The sequence below is a fragment of the Perna viridis genome, chromosome 4 (genome assembly GCF_037379345.1).
Source record: "Perna viridis isolate PV_CMFRI_1.1 ecotype Kerala chromosome 4, ASM3737934v1, whole genome shotgun sequence".
NCBI lineage: Eukaryota > Metazoa > Mollusca > Bivalvia > Mytilida > Mytilidae > Perna > Perna viridis.
This window is the reverse complement of record NC_142448.1, coordinates 46,096,378-46,121,556: the sequence shown is the minus strand read 5'-3', so window position 1 is coordinate 46,121,556 and position 25,179 is coordinate 46,096,378. Positions and strand designations below refer to the sequence as shown.

The following is a 25,179-nucleotide window of genomic DNA, read 5'->3' as shown; positions in this document are numbered from 1 at the left end:
ATGTACGATACCAAAATGCATGCTAAATGATCACCAAACAGACGATAAACGAATGCTCCCAGCATGCATTTAAAATACGAACGCTCCCAGCATGAATTTAAACACATAAAAACGACCCCTCAAAGTGCGTGTTTAAACGCACAGCAGAAAGACGCTCCTAGCATGCTTTTAAAAGTACGACAGATGAACAATGAAAAACAAAAATATTAACAAATAATGAAGAAAGAAAAAGTAGAAAACAGAGTTAATTAATAATAGGAAAAAATAACAGTTGAATAAAGGAAATAATCAAAGTACAAAAATAAACAAATGCTTCTATTGTGCATATAAACGAATGCTCCCATCATGCATTTAAATGAACGCTTGTAATGTGTTTAAACGAATGCTTCTATAGTGCTTTTATCTTGCATTTAAACGACTGCAAAATTATGTGTAAATGCACAATAAACGATCCACAAACACTAAAATGGGAAACATAAATGTTTCAAGCAGTGTATATGTTAAAAAGAAACAGCAACTCCACTGGGATGAATACCCTAAAGAACAAAAATACCAACTTTCATTGAATTCTGTACAGTAGTTTCTGAGGAGAAGATTTTTGAAAGTAACAACATAAAAAAGACAGCAAAAAAACGTCCAAAAAAGGCAATAACTCCAACATGGGTCAACCGATTTTCATCAAAATTTGACCATAGATAGATCTCATCATGCTGAATACATTAATGGTTAAACCTAACCGTTTTGGAGATACATGCAAAAATCTGCTGTCTGATCCCTATGTTCTATTTTTCGTAACAGCGGCCATGTTTTTTAACAAATCAAATTTCCAAATGGTCATTTTGTGCTGGATACTCTAAAAAACAACCATCATAAGTTTCATCCAAATCCATTCAATAGTTTCAGAGGAGAAGATGTTTGAAGAATTGTAAACTATGACAGACGACGACGGACACCAAGTGATGGCAATAGCTAATGTGGCCTACGGCCAGGTGAGCTAAAAATGTAATACTAAATTTGTGTTTCCCCTATAATTTTGAATCTTTTTTCTTAAATATTTAAACTGAATGTTAATTTTAATACTGATTTCAAAGATATGATCTGTAGATAAATAGCTGAAGATTATGAAACTTTGTGCACATTTACAAACATTCTTTCATACCACTGATCACCTTTTCCACTTATTTTTAAACCAGCCCAAAATTTGTAATTACATCTAAAATTATTTTTAACAAAGTATTATAATCCTACACTGTAATTACACTCACATAAAAGCAATTTCAGTGTGAGAAAATAATTTCTAAGATGTACACAAGATTTTCCCAAACCACACACTTTTATCAATTATTAATGTTAGGTATTTTTTTTTTTTAATCCTTATTTGAATTACTGCTCTCAACTTCCTGTTTTCAATCCTAAAATAAAATGAAATGATTAAGAAGTTAACTAATAAGTTTGTTAAATGGGACATGCTTAACACATTTTTCTTGACACTTTCTGCAAAGCCAGAGTTTCCTGATGCCAAATTTTTACATAACATCTTTAAGGCCAAAAAAGAAGTCCCTCAAATCTTCAATTGCTTTGAAGTCATTTGTAGTAATGACAAAATATTATTAAGCTGAATAAAAGAACAGCGTTCCAATGTCCCCCATAAAAAAAAAAAATCTGACTGTAAATTCACTGAAATATTCGAAGCCCAAGGGCCATAACTTCTGTAAAAATCATTCAACCATAACCAAAGTCAAACTCAATCTGAAACACTACATACATAAGATAAAATCAATCGATTTAAGTGTTACAAAAAAAGGCAAAAAATTTAAATTCACTGAAATTTTCCAAGTCCAAGGGCTGTGATCAGCGTACAAATCATTCAACCGTAACCAAAGTTGATCTTAATCTGTAACTTCTCATACTAAGACTACATACAAAATATAAAATCAATTGGTAAAAGCATTACAAAAGAGATGTTGATTAATACTAGAGGCTCTACAGAGCCTTGTATTGTTCACCTAGTCAAAACTAGAAATATTGTGAGCAAGCTCACAAAGAAAATACCCCTGCTTCAAATGAAGTTACACATATAACCACAAATTCAGTTAACTCCCTTTAAGGTCCTCCAGCAGAAACTATACTGCTTCATGCACATCTACATATAATGGCAGCCTTCCTATAAAATGACACTAAATTCCCTTGAGTAGTTTAGGAGGAGTTGCACAATGTGGTTTTAACACATAAAACCCTTAAATTAGATATCTCCCTTGGAGTCCTAAGACAGTTCCTAAACTCTTCATGCACATATACATGTTATGCACAACCTTCACATAAAAATACATTAAAATACCTTGAGCAGTTTAAAAGGAGTTGTGCAATGTGGTTTTAACATGTAAAACCCTTCAGTTGGATTATCTCCCTTAAGTGTTGTCTGACACTAACTATATTACTTCATACACATCTACATATGATGCCCAAAATTCCTATAAAACTTCATCAAAATCCTTTATGCAGTTTAGAAAGAGTTGCACAGACAAAAAATCAGGACAGCTACACGGATGAACGGATGGACAGACAGGATGATTCCTATATACCCCTCAAACTCTGATTTGTCATTAGAATCATTTAATCAATATAGAGCATCTAATGTGAGAAATGTAAATACATGTATTTGCAAATACATGTATTCCATTTTAGGGGTAATAACTCCAGCATATGTCAACAGATCATAATGAAAATTCCAGCATAGGTCAGTCTCACCATGCTAATCAATTTCACCCTATCAGTTTTTAACAGATCCATGAAGGAACATTCACACCAATTATGTTTGGTTACAATCCATCCAATAGTTTCAGAGGAGAAGAGTTTCAAAGTTGGAAATGTAAAATATGGGGAAAAAATCCATTTTAGGACCCTTAACAACATCTGTCGATGGATCTTCCTGAAAATTTCGGCATAGGCCCATACCATCATGCTGAACAATTTTATCCCCAATTAGATTTTAGATAACCCAATAGTTATTGAGTTATTTGCAAATTTATACTGTTTGAATCACATGGTCTCTTTTTAGTAAAAGCGGCCATTTTTCTCAGATCAAAAATCCTCTCACAGATTGTTAAACATTCAAACGAAGTTTAACGGTAATTAAAATCTGTCAAGGAGTTACAGAGGATAAGATGTTTGAAAAAGTTTATGGACGATGACAATGATGGACAACAGACACGCAAGTAATGGCAATAGCTGACATGGCCCTATGGGCCAGGAGAGCTAATAAAAGGAAATACATATGGACTATATTTTATATAGTGTTCAGAAACAGAGGGGTAAATCCCATGAAGAACCAGTGATATCAGATATTTTGATCCAGAAAAACCCCAAAATCCATGAAGAGGTTAAGGAGGAATTCTGGTTTAACAAAAGACAAATGAACAGAAGAAAATCCTGATCACTATATAATGCCAAATTTAATAAAGCATTTTGTTGGTTTAACAAGATGTTCTAAAAGCCTGATTGGCTCATCAGGTAAAAAAGTCTTTTTTGTCTTTCAAAGGTAATAACTGAATACAAAACTTCCCCATGTGCAGCATGGTACAACCACAGACAGTTAAACTCGGTTCTCTTGGGGCAAGTATTAGTTTTGACAGACTTAAACATAGGGACTTTCAGTTCATTACTGACACAACAACTCGTCTGGATGCAATATTGCACAATATTTTGAAATACTATTTAAATACAAAGTTCTGCTTCATGGTGCCTTCATGGATCACTTTGTACCTCATTATCTCAAAAATGATATGAAATATTTGCAAAACATAATTCTTAAAGTTCCTGTATTTAGGCAGGGATATTTTTATAAGAAATCCAATTTTTTTTCCCACATTGTACCAAAAAAAAAAAACTAGAGGCTCCAGAGAACCTGAATTGCTCACCTTGTCAATTATAGTATTTTTAGCATTCTAAAGCTGGACTCTATACCCATAAGAATCATTTAATCAATAGAGAGCATCTTAGATATCCATCCCATTTTCATATTACAAAATAAATCTCGTGTTGCCGTTTTTTTCTTTTCAAGGGCAATAACTCCAAATCTGATCAACTGATCTTTATGAAAATATTGGCATTGGTCCATTCCACTATGCTGATCAGTTATGCATTACAAAACCTGCCACAATTAAATGTTTTCAACCATTATAGATAAATAAGGTAAAATGTTTTAGCAGTATTTTCCAATAGTAGATCAAAATGTCATAATTATTAACTTATTATTACTTTTTGATTATCGTCTGATCATATTGTATCAAAGTTCAATTTTGTTTAACCATAAACTCAGAGAAAACCTATATATTTTTTTTAACCAATGAGAATTGGAGAAGCAAAATATATATGTGAAGGACATTAGGAATCAAAGTTCTGTTAGTACTGAAGGTTTTTGAATCTAAAGAAAATTGTAGCATGAACAAACTTTCAAAGATTACCTGGTGTAAAAATAAAATTATAATCATACATCATGTTCCCATATCATTTAGAACTTTTTTTCCTAATATGTAGAAACTGAATGTCAATCTTTGATACTGATTTGTAAGGTAGTAAGTGTAATCAATAGTTAAACAGTATACAATTTGGCACACATTTACAAACATTTTTCCATTTTGCCTTTTGCCCAAATTTTTAAACCTGTCCAAAACTTGATTTGCATAATAATTCAAAAGCTTTTTAAACTGAGTACTTATCCTATACTCAAATAAAACCAAATTCAGTCCACAGAAATAATTTCCTTGATCACCATAAGATTTTCCAAAACTAGACAATATCTATCAATTTGAATTTTCCCCCCAATTTTACTTGGTTAAGATCACTACTCTTCACTGCCTGTTTAATAATCATAAAATATTAATGATAGGATAAAGAATTTGATTGATAAATGTGTTAATTGGAACATACTTAACACATTTAATGTATCTTGATACATTACTGCAAGAACTTAATTCCCTAAAGGAATTTTATTACTAAATATCTTTCAAGGCAAAAAAGGAGTCCCTCAAATCTTCAGTTACTTTGAAGACTAGATCTTAATTTTATTAGAAGAAATAGTAGAATATTATTGAGCTGAATAATAGCCAGAAACATATTTACTGGTTATAAAAGAAGTATTGAATGATATAAAAGGATTTAGATTTAAATTATATTTTTGTATATAGTTTAGAAATAGTAGGGAAATTCCAGCTATAGACCGGTGACACAAGGAACCACTTTTTTGAAGGATTAAAAACCCCCAGAACTGATGGTCTGGTTAATAGAATGAACAAGGCCTTTATGGAATAATTAGTTAAAAATTTACGACTGATTTACTATTAAATATATGAATACATGTACTATTAAAGTCCTGTCTAATAAATATATTAGTTACCGTTATCATAGGTTGTCAAGTATTGGATTTTCGCAGGGGTGTAATAAGGATAAAAGTCTAAAACAACAATCACTAAATGACAACAGAAATAAGTTTTTGGTGATTCAGTATTCTATAGGATTGCCAATTGGTCATTTGGTGAATTTATACTCTTAGTATTAAATTTTCTGTGTCATGACAGGCCAGCAAATATTTAGGGACACTTATGCCAAGCCAGGTTTTTTTCTGTTAAGAAACATTAAATGGTTTAAAGCCTCAAACAGTCAGTCTGCTCTATGACTTAGTTTCATGGTAAAGTTAATACAGAGGAAGAGGTGTGGCTGACAGACAGGAAAGAGAGACAGTTAGGCAGAATCTATTTACTTCTAAGTTTATGTGGAGTAGGAAAAAAAAATTGCAAACAATTCTAACCTTGAAAAACTTAAGAGAATCTTCATGTTTTCTTCTTTCTACTTCTGCATTTCTTCTCTTAAAACGTGCTTCCCAAACCACCTGCTGTGCTTCTTCTTTCTCTTTCTTATTCTTTAAGTTTGAGGTCATATAATGGACTCTTCTGGCATTGTGACTCTGTTAAAACAAAATATTTCCCTTATCAATAGTAGATATATCCTGGAGAGAAAATTACATGCAATCAATCTTATTAGAGTTGCGATATTGAGATTATGATAACATGACAATTGATAGATAAATAAACTGCTTTTAAAGAATCTTAAAGGATTATTTGATTCCACTGTTTAGAAAAAGCCAGTGTAAAACACTTATCATTCTCAGCAGCACCTAATTTATACATGCATATTTTGATAGAAAAACGGCAAATGAAAAAAAAAAACCTGACAAAAAAACGTCTCAATATTTACTGAATAGTACAGCACAAAACACACAAAAGCTAAATACAAGTATCTTTTAAGATCGTTTTTGGTTTTTAACAGAGCTATGGAAAGGAATCAAATTTCACATTTCATTAATTGCCACACCCTTATATGTATAAAGCATAAATAGTCCAACTGTCCTAATTTGAAGTTGGTTATGTAAAAATAACTTTCAAAAACTTAAAACAAACCTACTACAACATAGTTAGCTAGGTATACCTACAATCTTACAATAAGCTCATATTGGAAAAAAATGTGTATATTGTGTATAATGTATGCCCCATCAATATAAAGCAATACACAAAATTTGGAAACAATCCATCCATTGGGAATGGAGATTTTAGGAATGAAAATGTTCTCTACCATTCTACATAGTGAATAATGGTAAAGTCCCATGAAACAGGAAGTTGATATCGGGCAACACCCAAAATCTTTTACATGTATATGGTATGCCCAATCTAAATAAAGCCACACACGAAATTTGTAATAAATCAATCCATTGAGAGCTGAGATAATTGTGATGAAATTTGGACAGACAGACAGACAAATATACCACCCACTTGTTGAGTGGGGATATAAAATTGTTTATTTTGATATTGTTAATTGTCAAAGTATAAATAGTCAAATTTTTCATTGAGTTTCATTAAAACCTTTCCTCTTTTGTTAAATTTGAGATGAAGGACAAGATAAGGGACATACTTAAACAGTTCTGTAGTGCCCTTAAATGTCAGGCTCTTTGGTGTACATGAGATAAAAATAGTGTCACCAATTCTAGGATAAACTATATAACAGAGGGTGATATTAAAGGATTATGCTATCTGTGTTCAATTTGAGTCATTTTGGGATAAATTCTGGCCCACTAGAGTGTAGAAAAAGATTGGCATGGTAAGGTGTACAATTTTAACCACAGTAATTTTCTAACCCTTATTTTGGATCCAAAGTTTGCTCTTATTCCAAAAGAGAAATATGCTCCATAGTTCCCATATTCCAGCAGTGAAATTCCTAATTGAGACTAGAAATGTCATCTAAGATTTTGTTAAAATGGAGGTATTTAAGATGTAAAGAATACTCTCTTTACTCTACTGTTATCCAGAAGTCACCAAACGGATTTCAGTTCAGTGGAACTGTAATGGTCCTTGTCAACAATTTTAATTAAATTTACTTTTAAAATACTGTATAAAAAATCATATTACGGTAACCCTAAGACCATATAAAAAAATATATGTGGTTCTTGTAACCCAACCAATTATTCACTTCCGTTTTTTTTAAGCTAAGAGCTTGGTTCAGTCATCATGGTATTGAAGTTAAAGACAGTATTAAGTAAAGAAAACAAAATAGAAATACTGTGAGCAAGCTCACAAAGAAAATACTCCCAGCTTCAAATGGAGTTAAATGTAAAAAGCTTGTTGAATTATCTCCCTTTAGAGTCATCCAACAGTAATATTCCTTCATGCATAACTACATATGATGCCCAACTTTGCTATAAAATTTCATTAAAAACCCTTGAGCAGTCTAGAATAAGTTGCACTGAAAATAAATTTGGACAGACAGACAGGGGGTTCTTATGTACCTATCGAAATCTGAATTGCCATTAGAATCATTTTATCAATAGAAATCATCTAATGTGAGGAACAGTTATTATGTTGCTTTTTACAAATTTACTTATGACACCCAACCTTTGTATAAAAATTCATATACAATATAGGTACATTGTCAAAAAGTATTAAAGATATATAATGAGGCAAAGGAACGGGTAGAAAATGTGAGGCTCCCCTGAAATATTTCCCCCATTCCAAGCCAAATACACATATCTTCCATAATTTTCGACAATGTACCTATATTGTTTTTATCCTGTTATATTTATAGATTTGTGCATGTGTACATTTCCCCTGAGGAGCCCTGGTTGTTAAACGGAAAAAAAAATTAATATGCATGGCATGTTACTGAGTAAACAATGAAATTTATTTTGCACCATATATTTCGTCAAAGCTTTGTGAAAAAATAAGCAATGAAAAAAATTATATTTAATTCCAAGAAACAAATAAAATACTAACTATAAATACAAATATTTTTAATGTTGTTAAGTTGGTTTCAAGAATTTTATTAAATGAATTAAATCTGAAGAGATTTGTGATTTGCCATATATATGACAGTGAAAAAAAAAAACACAAACACCACCAATCTTAGGTTTTCATAACATGTTTTATTTCATTCAGCTAAAGATGTGTGAAAAAGAAATAAAACAGTGAAAAAAAAATGAACCAGATACACAATCATAATTTGTTTATAACATATCAATGGTTTATGATTAATTTATGCATACCAGAAAAAAGTAGTTCTGCTATTCAAGTGAGTAGGAGGAGCCAGAAAGTTGATAACCTGCCAATGTACGGATACAGCAAAAAAAAAATAACAATATAATTGTATTGGTAAAACAAGTTACCTCATTGCAGGATAAATTAAAATTCCTCGAGCAGTTAAGGAGGAGTTGCACTTGTGAGGTTAAAAACATATAAAATCCTTAATGCGGTTATCTTCTCGGATAGTAGTTATATTCCTTCAAGCACATCTACATATGATACTCAACCTTCCTATAAAATATTGTCAAAATCCCTTAAGGGGATAGGAGGAGTTGCCCTTAAGAGATTTTACCCTTCAGTTGGATTACCGGAATCTCTCTCCAACAGTAATTATACTCCTTCATGCACATCTACATATGATACCTAACCTTCCTTTAAAATTTCCTCAAAATTCCTTCAGCTCTTACAAGACATGTGGACAGACAGACGGACAGACAGACAGAGTGATTCCTATGTACCCCCAAAACTTAGTTTATGGGAGAATATTGACAATTACTACTTGTGGAGTAATAAATAATTGCCTTGTTTTATTCTATGAGGTGATCAGAACCACACATATCTTTTTGTCTGGCCTAACACTGGATTATCTCCCTTCAGTCCTCTGGCAGTACGCATATCTACTGTGATGCTCAACCTTCCTTGAACAGTTATGGATAAACTTGCCCTTACAAGATTTGAAAACACCTAGGAGACAGAGAATTTTCTACATAACACTCAAAACTGTTTTTTTCTATATTTCTAGAAGTGATTCTATAAGCTGAGCCGATGTACATTTAAAAAAGATAAAGCCACATTAACATAGAATCTAGAACAGTGATATACCTCTAGTTTTTGTTGTATTTGTTTGGCTCTGAGATCCATCTCTGCATGTTGTGCAGCTTCACTGAGTTGTCTTTGGGTGTGGGAATTATCTGCAAGTCTAAACTGAGTATCTGTTAAATGGCGGGTTTCTAAAACAACATCAAATTTTGTCTTAATCATGATGGAAATAATTTTTTTTTAGGTAGAATTATTCAGTGAATTAATTTCATCCTCCACTGATTCGTGAAATTTGACTTAGTGAAAACAATTCTTTTATAAATGACATTATAGTGCATGTCAGTTAAAACTAAGATAATTGAAGTTGATGTATGTACTTGGTATCCATGGTAGTATTAATAATGAATATAACAATTTCCTGCCAATGCACACTTTTTGATCCTTTAACTACCGGTATATGACAATAATAAATTTCCTTATCAGGAAGGTGACTCTAAATGAAGAAAAAATAAGCAAGTGCTTACCATCTCTTTTTTTAATGTCTAAATGTGACTTTGTTAGACTTAAATCTGCACTTAGTTTTCTTTTCTTTGATTCAGCAGCCTTTGTGTCACCATCACTCCGCCTTGTTATAATACAAAATTATCACCACTTATTAAAAAATAACATACTATAATTTCCCTTGAGACAACAAACTAATTTACATAAAGATTTATATGTGCACTAAATGTATGTCATTATGTAACAGTATTAGCAATTCTACATGTAGCCAGGTCAAACATATTTCATTGTCAAAACATTCATGAGTACAGGTACATTTTCAGGTAGAATTGCATTTACATCATGCATATTGGAATATAATGTGTACTGGCTATTTGCCAAAAAAAAAAACAAGAAAAACAAGCAAAATGTGAGCTATGATGTCTCACTAGTGATACCCTTGGTTTCAATCTGGATATAAAGAAAATTAAATTTTTCTCAGCAAACAAGAAGTAGATGAGTTTTAAATTGCATCCAATAATATAACCCTCATATGTGAAGCTTAGTACATCAACAGCTAAGAAAATGTATCAAAAATTCAAGTCTCTTTGGAAAACAGGAAGTATGTGTCATATCAGCATGAAAAAGCGTCCAACAATACAGCTTTGTATAAAATACCAGGAACCTGTGATTTATAGTAGCTGAGATTGATTGATTGTTGGTGTTTAACCCCCAAGCGGCAATATTTCAGATTTATCTGGGCGATGAAAGTGAAATGGATGATAAAATGAACATGAATAGATGATGAAATGAAAGATGGGATGTGACACAAGTTTAGTAGGGTTGACAAATTTTGATTGCCACTGGAAATATAGAGAAGGGGTAGGGTTGGGCAATTTAGCCTCCTGTGGTGGAGCACAAAAGTTCTTACTCCTATCAAATACCACAGCAGGGTTCGTTAATGCGCGAGGAACATGGCATCTTTCCCAACATGTACCACTATGTTTTGTGGTTGCTGCGGGCATACTAATTTGACATCCAGACCTGCACGGCTAGTAGCTGAGAAAAATGTGATGAAAATTTTAGTATTTTGAAAATATTACCACTGTATAAGGAAAATTAAAGTTTTTTTTTGCAAATAGGAAGTACTGTAGATATGATACCAGTTTAAAGGCATGATAAATGATCATTATAAACACAAATTCTCATTCCAATTCTTTAAGTGTCCAACAAATTCAATGAGAAATACTTTTAATTTTTAATTTCCTCTATTTTTTTGTATAAATAGCCTTCCTCACAGCATGACATAGATAATAGCTCAAAATAAAGGTGGTAAAAAGTAACTATTAAGTTTTGTAAAAATCAAAGTGGAAATTCTAGTTTTAAAACAGGGTTGGTCAAAAACATGTATTATTTACTTTATCATTGAGCATTGTTTGGTGTAAACAAGTTGTGTAACAGAAAGGTTTAGTGAAAAGTCAATATGAAAAAAAACTACAAAGTACAGGAAGAATTCAGGGACAGAAAATCAAGTATACAGATGGATTTCATGATAAAGAAAAAAAAACTAACATTTTATTTTTTTTTTATTAGCCTTTTTCTTTCATTTAACAATTACACTGTGAGACTACATAGTCTTTAAAAAAAAATTAAACAAATTAAATTGACTTATGGTTTTTAAATCTAAAAAATGCATTAATAACTGGTAATTTGTCCTTGACAATGAAACTTTTTTTTCACTTTGATTCCGTTCAAAATTATCATGTGATTTAAAAATTGTTTAAACAGTCCTTTTTCATATTCCTGGCATTGGCTTTTTTTTAAATATTGGCATTTCTTAAGGACACAGTTCTTTTTTGTCCAAAGCATCACATTTACATTTTTCTGCTTTGGTTGATCAGCACTTGAAATATCATCTCTAAAACCACAGTAGGATAGACACACAGACATTAGCAGTCCTTATAAATAGAAAACTGTATAAGATTATGCATATAAAATCTGATTGAAAGATTTTGATGAGGAAGCTACACCTAATAAAAACAAAATTCATGACCAGACCAGAAATAAAAAAAGTTTGTGACATGGCATGGCCTACTTTGGCTTCTCATAACTCAAAAACTGTAACAGGTATCTGAAATTTGATTGAAAAAGGCATGTAGGGAATCTAATGAACTTAATTCAAAAATTGGACCTAAAGTCAAAAAATTTGGAGTGATGTGGCTCACTTAAGCCTCTTATACTCGAAAACTGCAAAAGATCTGAATCTGAAACAGAGACAAGAAAAAAATTACAAAATCATACCAGAAGTAAATACTTGATTTTTTGGGTTTATCTGTATAAGATATATCTAAAATCTTTTTAATTGAAAAAAAAAAACAGGCAGGGGTTTTTTAATAAAATAAAATTTTCAAAATTGGACATAATTTTTCGTAGGTTTAAACTGGTCTGGAACTGGCATGACAGTTCACTGCTTGTAGTCCTTAGTTTGTACATTAGTGTAATTTATAATCAGTTTCTTTATTTCCGTTGTAACAAGGGACACAGACTTTTTGAACTAATTTTTTAGGAGTGTTTAATTGTGTAATATTTTTTTTCACCAAGCCTGATTTTAAAGGGGGAGGGTTGTGATCTTGCCATTTTAACCCCACCACCTTTTTTGCACCTGCCCCAAGTCAGGAATTTCTGGCCTCTGTATGTCTGGTTTCATTTTTACTTTTAGTTTATTTTTATGTTACTTGAGTATATAGGGGCAAAGCTATCATTGTACCCGTGTATAATGATGTTTTGGGGCCAGCCGCAGCCTCCCCTGAGATGTGAGGATTTCTTTGTCACTCATGGAAAACCAAAGGGTGGCCTTGGGCTGACATTTTCATCCCATTGGGGTTTTTGTCTTTTTGACATACTCACCATACCTATTCTCATTATAATGAATTCTTAAAAAATCACTAAAAAATGAATTTCAGGAGGAACATTAATTGACAACAGAATAATTAAACTGTGACTGCCAATAAACTATTTCTGTCAATTCTAGTGACAGTACCTATTTTCCCCCTTTTAGCCCCTTATTTTCAAAAAGGGGATGGGGCAAAAATCACCAAAAACTACTTGGCCCTCTGCAATGTCCATAAGAAAAATTACCTAAATTTCAAAAATATCTGATGATTTACTCAACATATTTTTGTAAATAAATGAATATATGTGTTTTATAAAAATTGCAAATTTGGTGTGCTGTAAATGTGTTTAAATGAGTAACCTCTCTCATCAACAGCATTTGAACCAATAATGTCATATATAAACGATGAATAATTATTTTTGTCCTTTGCCTCGTCAGTCAATTTCAACATAAAAACAGACTTTCATGAAAATCAGAATTTCAATGAAAAACATTCAAAATAATGTTAAAGCAATGAAATTTGAACTTGATTCTGATAAAATTACAAAGCACCATCCACATAAAGTAAATAAAAATAATATTAAACTTAATAAACTGTAAGCTGACTAAAGAATACCCCTGCTTCTCCCTTCACATGATCATCAAACAGGCAGTTAATAATGCATCAGTCTGAAATTGTTAAGAAATTAACACTGCTGAAGTCTGAAATCAAATTTTGGGATATGCCATATCTATATTAAAGTTTTGCCAAAAGCAATTAAAAGCATGGGAATGCTAACAATTATAGAGGATGAATGTCTGGCAGTTTTATATGTCATGTCACTTACATCATTTTATTTTCTACAGATTTATCTGCTGCCAGGTCTTCATTAATTTTGGTTGTTTCCTGTCTTTTCTTTTCTCTGAAAGGAAAAGTGTAATTGTTTTATTGATTGTTGTAAACTGGTTACTACCTATCACAGATATTTCACGTATTTTAGGACAAGAACAAATTTACAATCAGATAAACAATGCTTTGAACTAGTTCACCAGGCTGAGCCAGCAGATAGGTTAAGTGGACACATTACTCTGATTAAAAGTCAACCACTGTTGTCACCATATCCACCACATACTTGGTTAAAAAGAAGTGACTACCTATTTTAAAGTCATTGGTTTGACTTGGCAAAGGACTGAACCCAAAACCTTCATCTTTTTTTCTCACAAAGACTTGGAAAACTTTTCTGCCTAGCTTGATAATCACTTGAAACACTTGAAAAATCCATGTTTATTTTATTTTTTGTGATCTTGTATACAGATAATACTACATATAATTCTAGCCAAAATTAAAGATGCAATGCAATATTCCCAAGATATACTTCAAACACACTTTGAATTTTGGAAGCTTCAGATAAATGACAATATTACAAGAGTCACATTTTGTTTGTAGACGAAAACACAGACAAAATGTCAAATTCTATTTTAGAGGTGAGAAAATTGTGATTTTTCATTGCTTTTTCCTGTTTTTCAGAAAACTCACTCATAGACTGGTATAAAGTGGATGTAAAACATGTTTCAAAATTTCCAAGATGTCCCTCAAATCAAAATGGCTGCCATTCAAAGTTGTAACACCCCTATTTAAAACAGTATTAATTTGTTAAATTAAATTATTTTACTGCACTAAATAACACTTAAGTGTCAAATATGCAATGACAATACTAAATTGTCTTCATATCATCTACCAATATACCAAATCAAATGCCACTATAAAAACATGAAAAAATTATGGACAAGACAAGAAATTGGCTTAAAAACCCATTTTGACTTTTAGGTCAAAGGTCATGGTCCAAACCACAAAAGCCAATGTCAAAAGATAAAAAGGTTATGACCCTGACAAGATATTGGCTACAAAGATAAATTATTTGAACTTCAGGTCAATGGTTAAGGTCAAATGTCACTTTGGTAGGCAATGCATTGTCTTCATAGCCTATGACAAAAGACTAAAAAGTTAGAATAGCCTTAAAAATCAATTATTTGGCCTTGAAATATAAGGTCAAGGTTGAAGGTAACCAACACATTGCTTCATACATGTATGTTCTACCCACATACCAAATATGAAAAGCCTACGTCAAAACTGAAGATAAAAGGGTACAATTTGATACAATCACATAGGTAAAACCCTGAACATTTGAAGCAAGTATGGAGACACCATTCAAACTTGACACATCTTCAAATATGGTTATGACCATACATTAGACACAGGTTAAAAATTTGACCAGAACTGAAGTGGTCACTTTTTGACCCTTATTCCTAAAGGTTCCAGTCACAACCTGCAAAATCAATCTCAAATTTTGCACATTGTGGTACAATTCCAAAGCCATCAGTATTCATCCAGATATCTGAAAAAAATCTGGTTTATGGACTCTTTATGGCCCTTTTTTCTTACTTTCCAAGTCTTTTTTTTTGGTATGGCACCTTAAGTTCAGGCCCCTTTGTGACCCCTAATTCCTACAAGGTTCAAGTCTTAACACCTAAAATCAATCCCAGTCTTCCTTTGAAGACATGGAACCTTGTAATACAATTTCAAAGAGATTCATTCACTTTTAATCAAGTTATTGTCTGGACATCAGGAAAAAGCATGTTTTGCCCCTCTCCCTTGAACCCCTAATTTCTGAAAAGTTTCAAGTCTTTACACCCAAATCAATCCAAGTCTGACCATTGCAGTATAGAATATTGTGGAACTATATCATAGACATTCCTATGCTATTACTGAGTTATATAATAGTTAAATTCTATGAAATGCATGTTTTAGGCCCCTTTTTGACACCAAATTCTAAAACTGTTAAGATTATAAACCCCAAAATCAATACCAATCTTCGATTTTGTGGTTTGGACCTTGTTTTTTTTTTTATAAAGATCAACCAACTAATACTCAAATTATGGTATGAAAACTGAAAGTAAACAGACTACAAGGACAACAGCGCCATACCAATTTACAACAGAAAATTTTGTCCAATTGTATAGAAATGTAATGACCTAGACAAACTTTGTAGAAGAAGAAGGAGAAAAGAATTCACAATTTAGGATGTTTGCTGATCTACTTAAGAATAGCAAGGATTTCAAAGGGTTGTGAAATCTTTTAAGATCTTTCATGCTAAAATAATATCAGAAGAAAAAATAAATGGATCAGTGAGAGTGTTTTTGATATGTAAAAATTTAAAATTTTGGCAAGAAAAGGAATTTTCTAGATTTTCAATAGGTTTTGTAAGTTTTATCTAAACAAATTACATTTAAAGGAGTGTTTAATTATTAAATTGGAAAGTGTGGGAAACTAGAAAAAAATACTAATGCATGTAAAATGAATTAAACTGGAGGAGTCTGAAAATCTGACAAAAATGGCTGAACATACTTAAACAATATGTCCCCTTCTTGGGGAAATAGAGACATAAATCTATATGTATCTGATTTCTCTTTTTGGTCTTAAAGTACAAATGGTTGGAGCCATAACTACTTCCCCCTCCCCCCAAAAAAATAATAAAACACTTCCTTTTGCGATTCAGAACCTTCTTGCATATTTTATCAAGATTCAACTGCTGATATCAAAATTATCACATGAAAACGAAGTGTCCACAGGACATGAAGACAATGTCTGATAAGATGACACAGATGATGATAGCACCAATAAACAATAAATTTTTTCCAGCTGTAAGAGTAATCAATGGAACCAAGATTCTTGCAGAAATAAAAAAAAATGTAATCCAGGGACAAAGACCAGACATGGAATACAGACAAACACAACAAAGAATATAAAGCAACTAAAGCAATACATACAAAGCAACAAAATGAAATAAGCAACTCCGACTTCACTAAAAAATGGAAGCATGGACCAGGTGCACCTCTGCTTTCCTGGAAACACCTACAGTTGCTCATTGATGTAAAGTAAGAATTGCAACATATAGCCCTACATTTGTTTGAAGTTGAAGATCTCAATTAATTATAAAATGGCAATATAGTTTTATTATCAACAATTTTACAAAAGACGGGAAAAATAATTGTGATATCACAAAACTGTGAATGTGGGTAAAACTTTAAATATTCAAAGCTAAAAACAAGACACAATTTTCCAAGAGGATGTGGTAGTTTTGTAAAATAGTGAACATTATCACTACATTCTTGCATTAAGTTGAAATTGTTTCAAAATATGGATGAACCTAATACCATGCTGAAAGAACAAGTTTAGTTTATTTCAATTTTGTCTGTTTGACTATGAGTAGGTGGTAGAATTACATTATAAGGGATTCTTCTTCAGCCAAAACTTACTTCCAATAGATGCTTAAGTTTGCTTTCTACCACCTACTAACAAAAAAACACAGGCCACCTATCACACACAAGAAGACAGACTTTGCAATAAACATATAGCTAACCATTTCAATTCCATTCAATTCATAGGCACAAAAAGCTCTTAGAAAGACTATGTTACTTATGAAAGAACAGAATAAATTTATTTTTCATTCAGATGTATAATGTGAGCAAGCTGAAACAAAAGAGTGAAAATTTAAATTTTAATAAAATATAAACAAAGTTCAAGATCCCATTGCCAAAAATATTCAATTCAAAGGTAACATGGTATTGATGTTACATTGTTACAAATCCACACTTAAATTACTAATGAGTATAAACTGGCACTTTTTGAACTGAAAAGGATTGCACATACTTAATTAGGTTATTTTTTTCATGCAGCCATATATATATGTAGAAAACAGAATGTACTTACAACTGGAAGTCAAACCGTTGTTTCCTGTTTTTCTGAGCTTCCATATTAAGATTAATAGCTAAATCTGTAAGCTCTTGTTGCAACTTGTGTTCTTCTTCCTAAAATTTACATTAAACAAATAAACATGGATAACTAGAGAAAATTATATGCCTGTATTTAAAGTAAACAAAAAGGGCATTTAATATGACATTAAATGATACCCTACAAACAACACTGTGTTGTATTTCATATCCATGTACACATGCTAAATTACAAATCATCACATAAGAACAACATATCAAACCTTATCTAGACAGACCTTTCACTCTTTTAAGCATTCCATGAAAGTCCAATTAATTGAGAACTAGAAGAACTGTGAGCAATGCTCATTAACTTTATAACATGAACCGTTGGACCTCCATATTGATTCAGAGCAAAATCTAAAATAAGAGGTGCAAAATGGGAATGTGTAATAAAGATTCAGTGAAAGTTTCATTCAATTCCATTATGTGGTATAGGAAGAGTAATGGATAAGAGATGGATCTCCCACTGTTCCCACATTTACAAATGTCACAGTCAAATTGCATCAAACCAAAATCTAAAATAAGAGGTGCACAATACGAACATGTAATAAGATTCAGTGAAAGTTCATTCAATTCTATTCAGTGGTATAGGAGGAGTAATGGACAAGAGATGGGTTCCCCCTGTGTCAAAGAAGGAAGGAAGGACAGACACCACTATTCACTATATACATGTACCCCCTCCCCACTTTGCAAGTGAAGGGTATTAAAAATGTAATAATATTCCAAGAAAGATAATTCAACATAAAACAAATTTGGGGGAAAAATAATTAAAAAGGAAATTCAAACTTGATCTAGACTCCATAATCACCCTCATCACACTGTCAAGTGAGATAAATGAACAGAATGATAATAAAAGGCAAGCAGGTGAATGGAGGATATTAAGAATTGTGAATAACTAGTTGATAGGTCATACAGAAGATTTGTCATATTTTACTTCTATTATATTTTAAGTTATGTTATTGAAAAAAAGATGCATGTCTGTCACAATGTTTGAAATTGCATAATTTTCTCATATTCTATAATGGCATGTGGCATCCATGTGTGTTCCAACACCCAAACAATGTTAACAAATTTACGAATTTTTTTTAAATGCAAACAAAAGTATTATTTTTTTTTTATCAGCACATTACATATTCATTCATGACACTGTCATTCAGATGACAAGTTGTAAATGACCTTTTATTAAAAAAAAATTTCCTTCATTGGACAAAATAACACTTTTATGATCGTGAAGGAGGAGGTGAATAATATTGTAAATCCTGAATATGGTTGCAAACAAATTTTTAAAACATTTTCTCATAAAAAAAAAAACCACACCTTTTACATACCCACAACAACTGATAACATTTTTTAATGAATATAAAATGATTGTAGAATTCTTACAATTTTTTTTTGCTGCAACTAAGTGTCATCCTGACATACTGGTTTATTTTTATTCAAGTTTTTGAATGTAAAATTTTGTACTTTTTTTTACAATTTTTTGTTTTCACTACCGGTACATATAAAAAAAAACATATGTTCCCCACTTAGTTTGGGAAAATAATCATGTGAGATGTTAAGTATACATATGTATAATATTATGTTGCACTGTAATAAATGTTATTTAGTAAAGAAAGACTTTTAAGTCCTATCACTTGTACTCGATCAAATCTCCACTGTTGCATTGATAATAAAATATGTTTAAACTAAATTAAACAGAAGCCAATTTATCTTTTGTAGTTGTACACTAAATCCAGTAAATGGTTCACAATAAAAAAATTTCAAAACTGCTGTAGTTTTGCTTGAAGATTGCTGAAAAAGTAACAAAAATGAACTGAAAAGCACCTGATTAGTGGTTCACAATCCTAAACAGTCTCCATTCACCATGGTACTTGACTTATATTATTGATATGTTCAAATTCATTTGCTTGACAGTGAGACAGGGGTGATAATACTCTATAAAAATAAGGTCTCACTAACCACTTCCGGGTCAAATGGCCACCCCTCTATGTAGTACCAAAAACACACTGAACCTAGACATATGCATTGTAAGTGCATTATTTGTGTGTATTATGATTAAAAGTAGTCAAAATGAAGCTGAGAATGTGTACTTTAAAATCATATATGTAATTAACTACAAAAGTGTATGAATATTGTTTACATGTGTGAGTAATTTGCCTCCATGCTGTCAGTTTTAGCAGAACAGGTAAAAATGTGGACTTTCAGTATTATTTATTCAAGTAAATTTTGTGAAGAATTTCTACTATCATCGTACCATTAGCATAATGATTTTGGAAGCCATATTTTCCAAGCCTCGCAACGGTATGCAACTTTAAGATGTCATTTGTCCTGGGAATTCACAGTGAGACTTTGAAAATTACTTTTTTAACATGTAAAGTAATGGAAACGTTAGAAGTGGTTAGTGAGACCTGAAATTTCACAATTCTTTCATATTTCAAGAAGGATAACTCCAATTCATCAAAACATTTGGAGGAGGGTAAAACAACTGATCGGTCATAACTTTTGAGTAAATAATCTGATCAAACAGAAATTTGAACTTGATCTACATTTTAAGATTCTCTACAAGAGGCTCCTAGGTGCCTGAATCCATCATCTGATTCATTTTTCGCCTTTCAAGGGCAATAACTCTAAAAAGGTGTCAACCCAAGAAAACTTTTGTAGGCCAAATCATCATGAAAAAAGTCTTTTTCTAACAACAATTGTTACCAAGATATTGTCTAAAAAATGTCATTTTTTTGCTTCTCAAAGGCAATAGCTCTAACAAGGAGATGTCCTACAACTTTGACTTGTGGGCTATCCATGATGATCATTTCATCAACTGAAAGTTTTCTTTATATCTTATATCTATTATAGTTTTCAAGATATTGGCTTAAAACTTCAAAAAGTTTGTCATTTCTGGCCTTTCAGGCCAATTACTTAAACAAGGAGTCGTTAATGAAAGTTGATCCTGAAACCAATTCTGTAGGTCTTTTGAATCTGTACCTGAGGTATGCTTTCAAATTCACTCTATCTAATCAAATTTTCAAGATATGGTCACTATTAAGTGATTCACCCCTTCATTTATTAGAGTTATGATGGCTGTTTTGTCTTGAATATGAACATAACAGTAACAACTTCAACATGTTTAAAACTACATACTCTAAGGATGATGTTTTTGTTTTGTTTTGTTTCTATGTAGACAGGTTGTTGGTATCCCATTGGGGATGAATTGTGCTTCTCTCATAGCTGATTGGTTTGTGTACTGTTACTTTAAAGATCCTTCAAAACATGATCTGGTGCATGAATTAAATAATACTTTTAGATATCTGGATATTTTTTATGTTAATAATCCTAACTTCGAAAACTATGCTCAAGATATCTACCTAAAAAGAACTTAAGTTGACCAAGTCTAACATAAACAGTGCTTGTACACCTTTTCTTGATTTAGATAATACACTAGAAAATGGCAGCCTTCATACAAAAATTTATGACAAAAGAGATGCTTTTGATTTCCCTATTGTCAATTCTCCATTTGTAGATGGTGATATTCCCAAAGCAACATCCAAACATATTTACATTTCACTTGCTCATATATGTATTTGTAATAAAGTGTCAGATTTTAATGTATGCAACAGATTCCCCACAGAAAAGCTTGTGTACTAGGGGTACCGTCACAAACTTCTAAAAACATTTACTAATTTTTTTCAGTGATTCAAAGGTTTAATACAAAAATATTATAGCACTTGCAGGTTTTTAATTAATAACCTAGACCAATTGATGTCTGGACCTGTGGTGCACTGCAGCTGAGATTTATAGTTAAATGCAACAAAAAAAGTGTTGTAGATAACATAATTTCAATAAATATTAGAGAATCAAAATTTCCAGATAACATACACAACTACAAATGGTGTTCTTACCAAGTTATATGAAATTTTGTTGGGTAGTTCCAGAGAAGTTGTGATGACAAGTTGATACATGATGATTTATGATAAATTTCTAAGTTCAAAGAGGCGTAACTCCAAAATTAAAATAAGAGAATCAAAATTTCCAGATAATACGGTGTTCTTGCTGAGTACCAAGTTACAGGAATTTCTGCTGAGTAGTTTCATAGCAGTTGCAATGACAAGCTGATATCTTATTGTTTTACAGACAGACGAATGGAGTGACCCAACTCCTGGACCTGCCTTCGCCTTCGGCAAAGCAGGTAAAATGGTGTTGCTCATGCCGTATTTTTATATAAAATACATTCTTTTAACCTAAATCTGGTGGATTTATAAACTGTCATTAATAGATTATTTGTAGATGATATGATTTTCAAATCACTGTCTATTCTTTGAACCTTGTTTTCACAAATACAGATATTCAACCCCTAATTGCAACCCTATATAAAAACAGTCATTTTTTAGTATTGCACTACGTTGAATCTTACCTACTTAGTACTTGATGTTACTTTTAAAAATCCTGTCCACTGGAATTGTAGTGACCGATTATTTCTAATGCTGGTAATTTTCATGGTATTGTCATTCTTTAATGTGTTCTGAGTTAGCTTTCAGTAACTGTGAGCACTCTTTAATTGGATATCTCATTTTGTCTATATGTTGAGGTACTCCATGAAGTAAAATCAGATATATTACTGAGTGAATTTTATGGTGTGTTTATTTGACTTTTATTTATTTTGAAGTGTCATCTTTCAGTTACCGTCAATTTTATTACTTTTGTTGTCGAGCCTTTCAGAAGAGCTCACTGAACACCTTTCGGTGATTGCTTTAAGTATTTAAGTTAATAGGATGGTGCATTTGTTGTGATTCACCATATCTGTAACATTTTCTAACTAACCTCTTTAGACCTCATTTTGGACTCAAACTCTTGGTTAAGCCTAAGTAACTCAATCCTCTTCAATTCCAATTCTGACATTTTAGCTTTATACCTCCTCGCCATATCTGACCTATATTAGAAAAAAAATTTCACTTGTAATAAACCACAACAAAAATATAATTTCTATTTTTCTGTTTAGCAGTCTTTTATTTCTTATTCAGAATCAATGACAGACCACATAATCAGTCTTCAATTTTCATTTGGGTGTAGGGCTTTTGAGATAAAAATTATATAGATTGTAGATGAAATTAGGCCACAATAACCACTTCCAGGTTAAATGGCCATCCCCGTATGTTGTACCAAAAACACACTGAATTTAGATCTATGCATTGTAAGTGCATTATCTGTGTGTATTCTGATTAAAAGTCATCAAAAGAAAGCTGAGAATGTATCATCATAAAATCATATTTGTAATTTTCTACAAAAGTGTATGAATATTGTTTACATGTGTGAGTAATTTGCCTCCATGCTGTCAGTTAGCAAAAGAACAAAATGTGGATTTTCAGAATTATTTATTCAAGTAAATTTTGTGAAGAATTTCTACCATTGTCGTACCATTAGCATAATGATTTTGAAAGCCTTGTTTTCCAACTTTCGCAATGGTATGCAACTATAAGATGTCATTTGTCCTGGGAATCTACAGAGAAACTTTGAAAATTACTTTTTTAACATGCAAAGTACTGGAAACATTAGAAGGGGTTAGCGAGACCTTAACAATTTGCAAGCGTTACCATTCTTGATTTGCTTTGATTTGGTTGATTTTAGTGTGATTTGAATGTATGATTTTCTCAAAAGTGAATGTCTAATATAAAAAAAGACAAATATAACCTGAAAATATCACACCTGAAGACTGAAAAAACATTGTTTGTTAGGTGTATTTTTCTACACCATGAATCACTTGTTACACAGGCAGTGTCTGAACTTTATATGGACAGGTATTTAAATAAAATATATTGCATCTTGAAATATACACAAAATATTAAATCATCATTCTACTAGACTTAACAGCCACTATTCATCAAAAGAAACCTGTCCATAGGACATAATTTACTCTGTTATCAAAAACAATTCTTCTGACAGACATTCAATACAGAGTAAACAAAAAGATCATGTGACCAAACTGTGAGTTTCAGATACAGAAAACAGGAAGGACACGTGAAACAAGCTGTGAGTCTTAAATACAGTAAACAAGAAGGACAAGCTGTGAATCTCACATATAGTAAACAGGAAGGACATGTAACCAAGCTGTGAGTCTAATGCAGTAAACAAGAAGGACATGTGACCAAGCTGTGTCTCATATTCAGTAAACAGGAAGGACATGTAATCAAGCTGCGAGTCTAATACAGTAAACAGGAAGGACATGTAATCAAACTGTGAGTTAAATACAGTAAACAGTAAGGTCATGTGACCAAGCAAGGAGTCACAGACAAAGTAAACAGGAAGAACATGTGACTAAGCTGTGAGTCTCTGATACAGCAATGTGACCAAGCTATGTACAGTAAACCGGAAGGAAATGTGACCAAGCTATGAGTCTCTGATAACAGGAAGGACATGTGACCAAGGTATGAGTTCCTTATAAACAGGAAAAATATGTAACCAAGGTATGAGTCTCTTATAAACAGGAAGGACATTTGACCAAGCAGTGAGTCTCAGAAACAGTAAACAAGAAAGATGTGACCCAGTCGTAAGTCTAAGATAGTTAACCATTTAACAGGAAGGGCATGTGACCAAGCTATGAGTCTCAGATAAAGTAATAAAAAGGACATGTGACAAAGAAGTGAGTCTCAAATACAGTAAACAAGAAGGACATGTGACCAAGCTGTGAGTCTCAAATACAGTAAACAAGAAGGATGTGACCAAGCTGTTAGTCTCAGATACAGTAAACAGGAAGGATGAGTCCCTTATGCTGGACATGTGACCATGCAGTGAGTCTCAGATACAGTTAACAGGAAGGATATGTGACCAAGATACAGTTAACAATGATACAGAGTTTTACTGTTTCACTGTTTGAAACTCATAGCTTGGTGACATGTACCTCTTGTTTACTGTATCAGAGACTCACAGCTTGGTCACACAGACCAATTCAATAGCCTCAAACACTATTCATTATGCTGCAATTGTATACTACATGAATATCTTGAATGAATGATATTAATGATACACAGCATAAGTACATAAAAGTTACCATATTTTAAAGATGTCCCCTTAATAGAAAATTTACATGTGACAAAGCTTAAAGGAGCTTAAATTATTTTTTTTCAATTTTTGGTTTATTTGATTTATTACACCTAAGAAATATAATAAAAACACCCATTGAAGTAACTTACTTCGTTTAATTAAAGATAAATTGATTCAAAATCAATGATGACCCAAACCATATGCAATTTAATTAGCAATGTGGTCACATAACCATGCTACATCATTGGTTCTCAATTCATAGATTGAGTGGTTTAAATGAGTAGGGCTTCTGCATTTTTACATGATTTCCGCAACTGAAAGTGAAAATATTGAAAGTTTTGGTTTGCCAGCGAATGTATACTTACAGTTGTATCAATTTAAACCACTTCGAGAAGAAAATGATAAACAATGACAAAAATATTAAACTATTACATGTATACATGAAGACTAGACTATCCAGAATGAGATGACACCACTTTTGTTTGAAGATTACATACAGTGCCAGATCCAGAGTTTAAGGTATTGGGGTCACCAAAAAAATTTCTTCACAGGATCATCAGTGAGGATCATGAAGTGAGT

At 32.0% G+C, this 25,179-nt stretch overlaps 1 protein-coding gene across 3 annotated transcripts in view; it reads right to left on the bottom strand.

Annotated features, from left to right (window-relative positions):
* LOC148620280 (uncharacterized) overlaps positions 1-25,179 on the bottom strand; it is a 44,893-nt gene that overhangs the window by 5,015 nt on the left and 14,699 nt on the right. For all 3 annotated transcript variants that reach the window (XM_088581046.1, XM_088581047.1, XM_088581044.1), the window contains exons 7-12: positions 22,384-22,492; positions 17,507-17,604; positions 13,584-13,658; positions 9,908-10,008; positions 9,447-9,574; positions 5,807-5,962 (exon numbers count right to left, since the gene is read on the bottom strand). In XM_088581046.1, the coding sequence (XP_088437172.1) occupies positions 5,807-5,962; positions 9,447-9,574; positions 9,908-10,008; positions 13,584-13,658; positions 17,507-17,604; positions 22,384-22,492 (667 nt within the window). The remainder of the gene's footprint in view (positions 1-5,806; positions 5,963-9,446; positions 9,575-9,907; positions 10,009-13,583; positions 13,659-17,506; positions 17,605-22,383; positions 22,493-25,179) is intronic.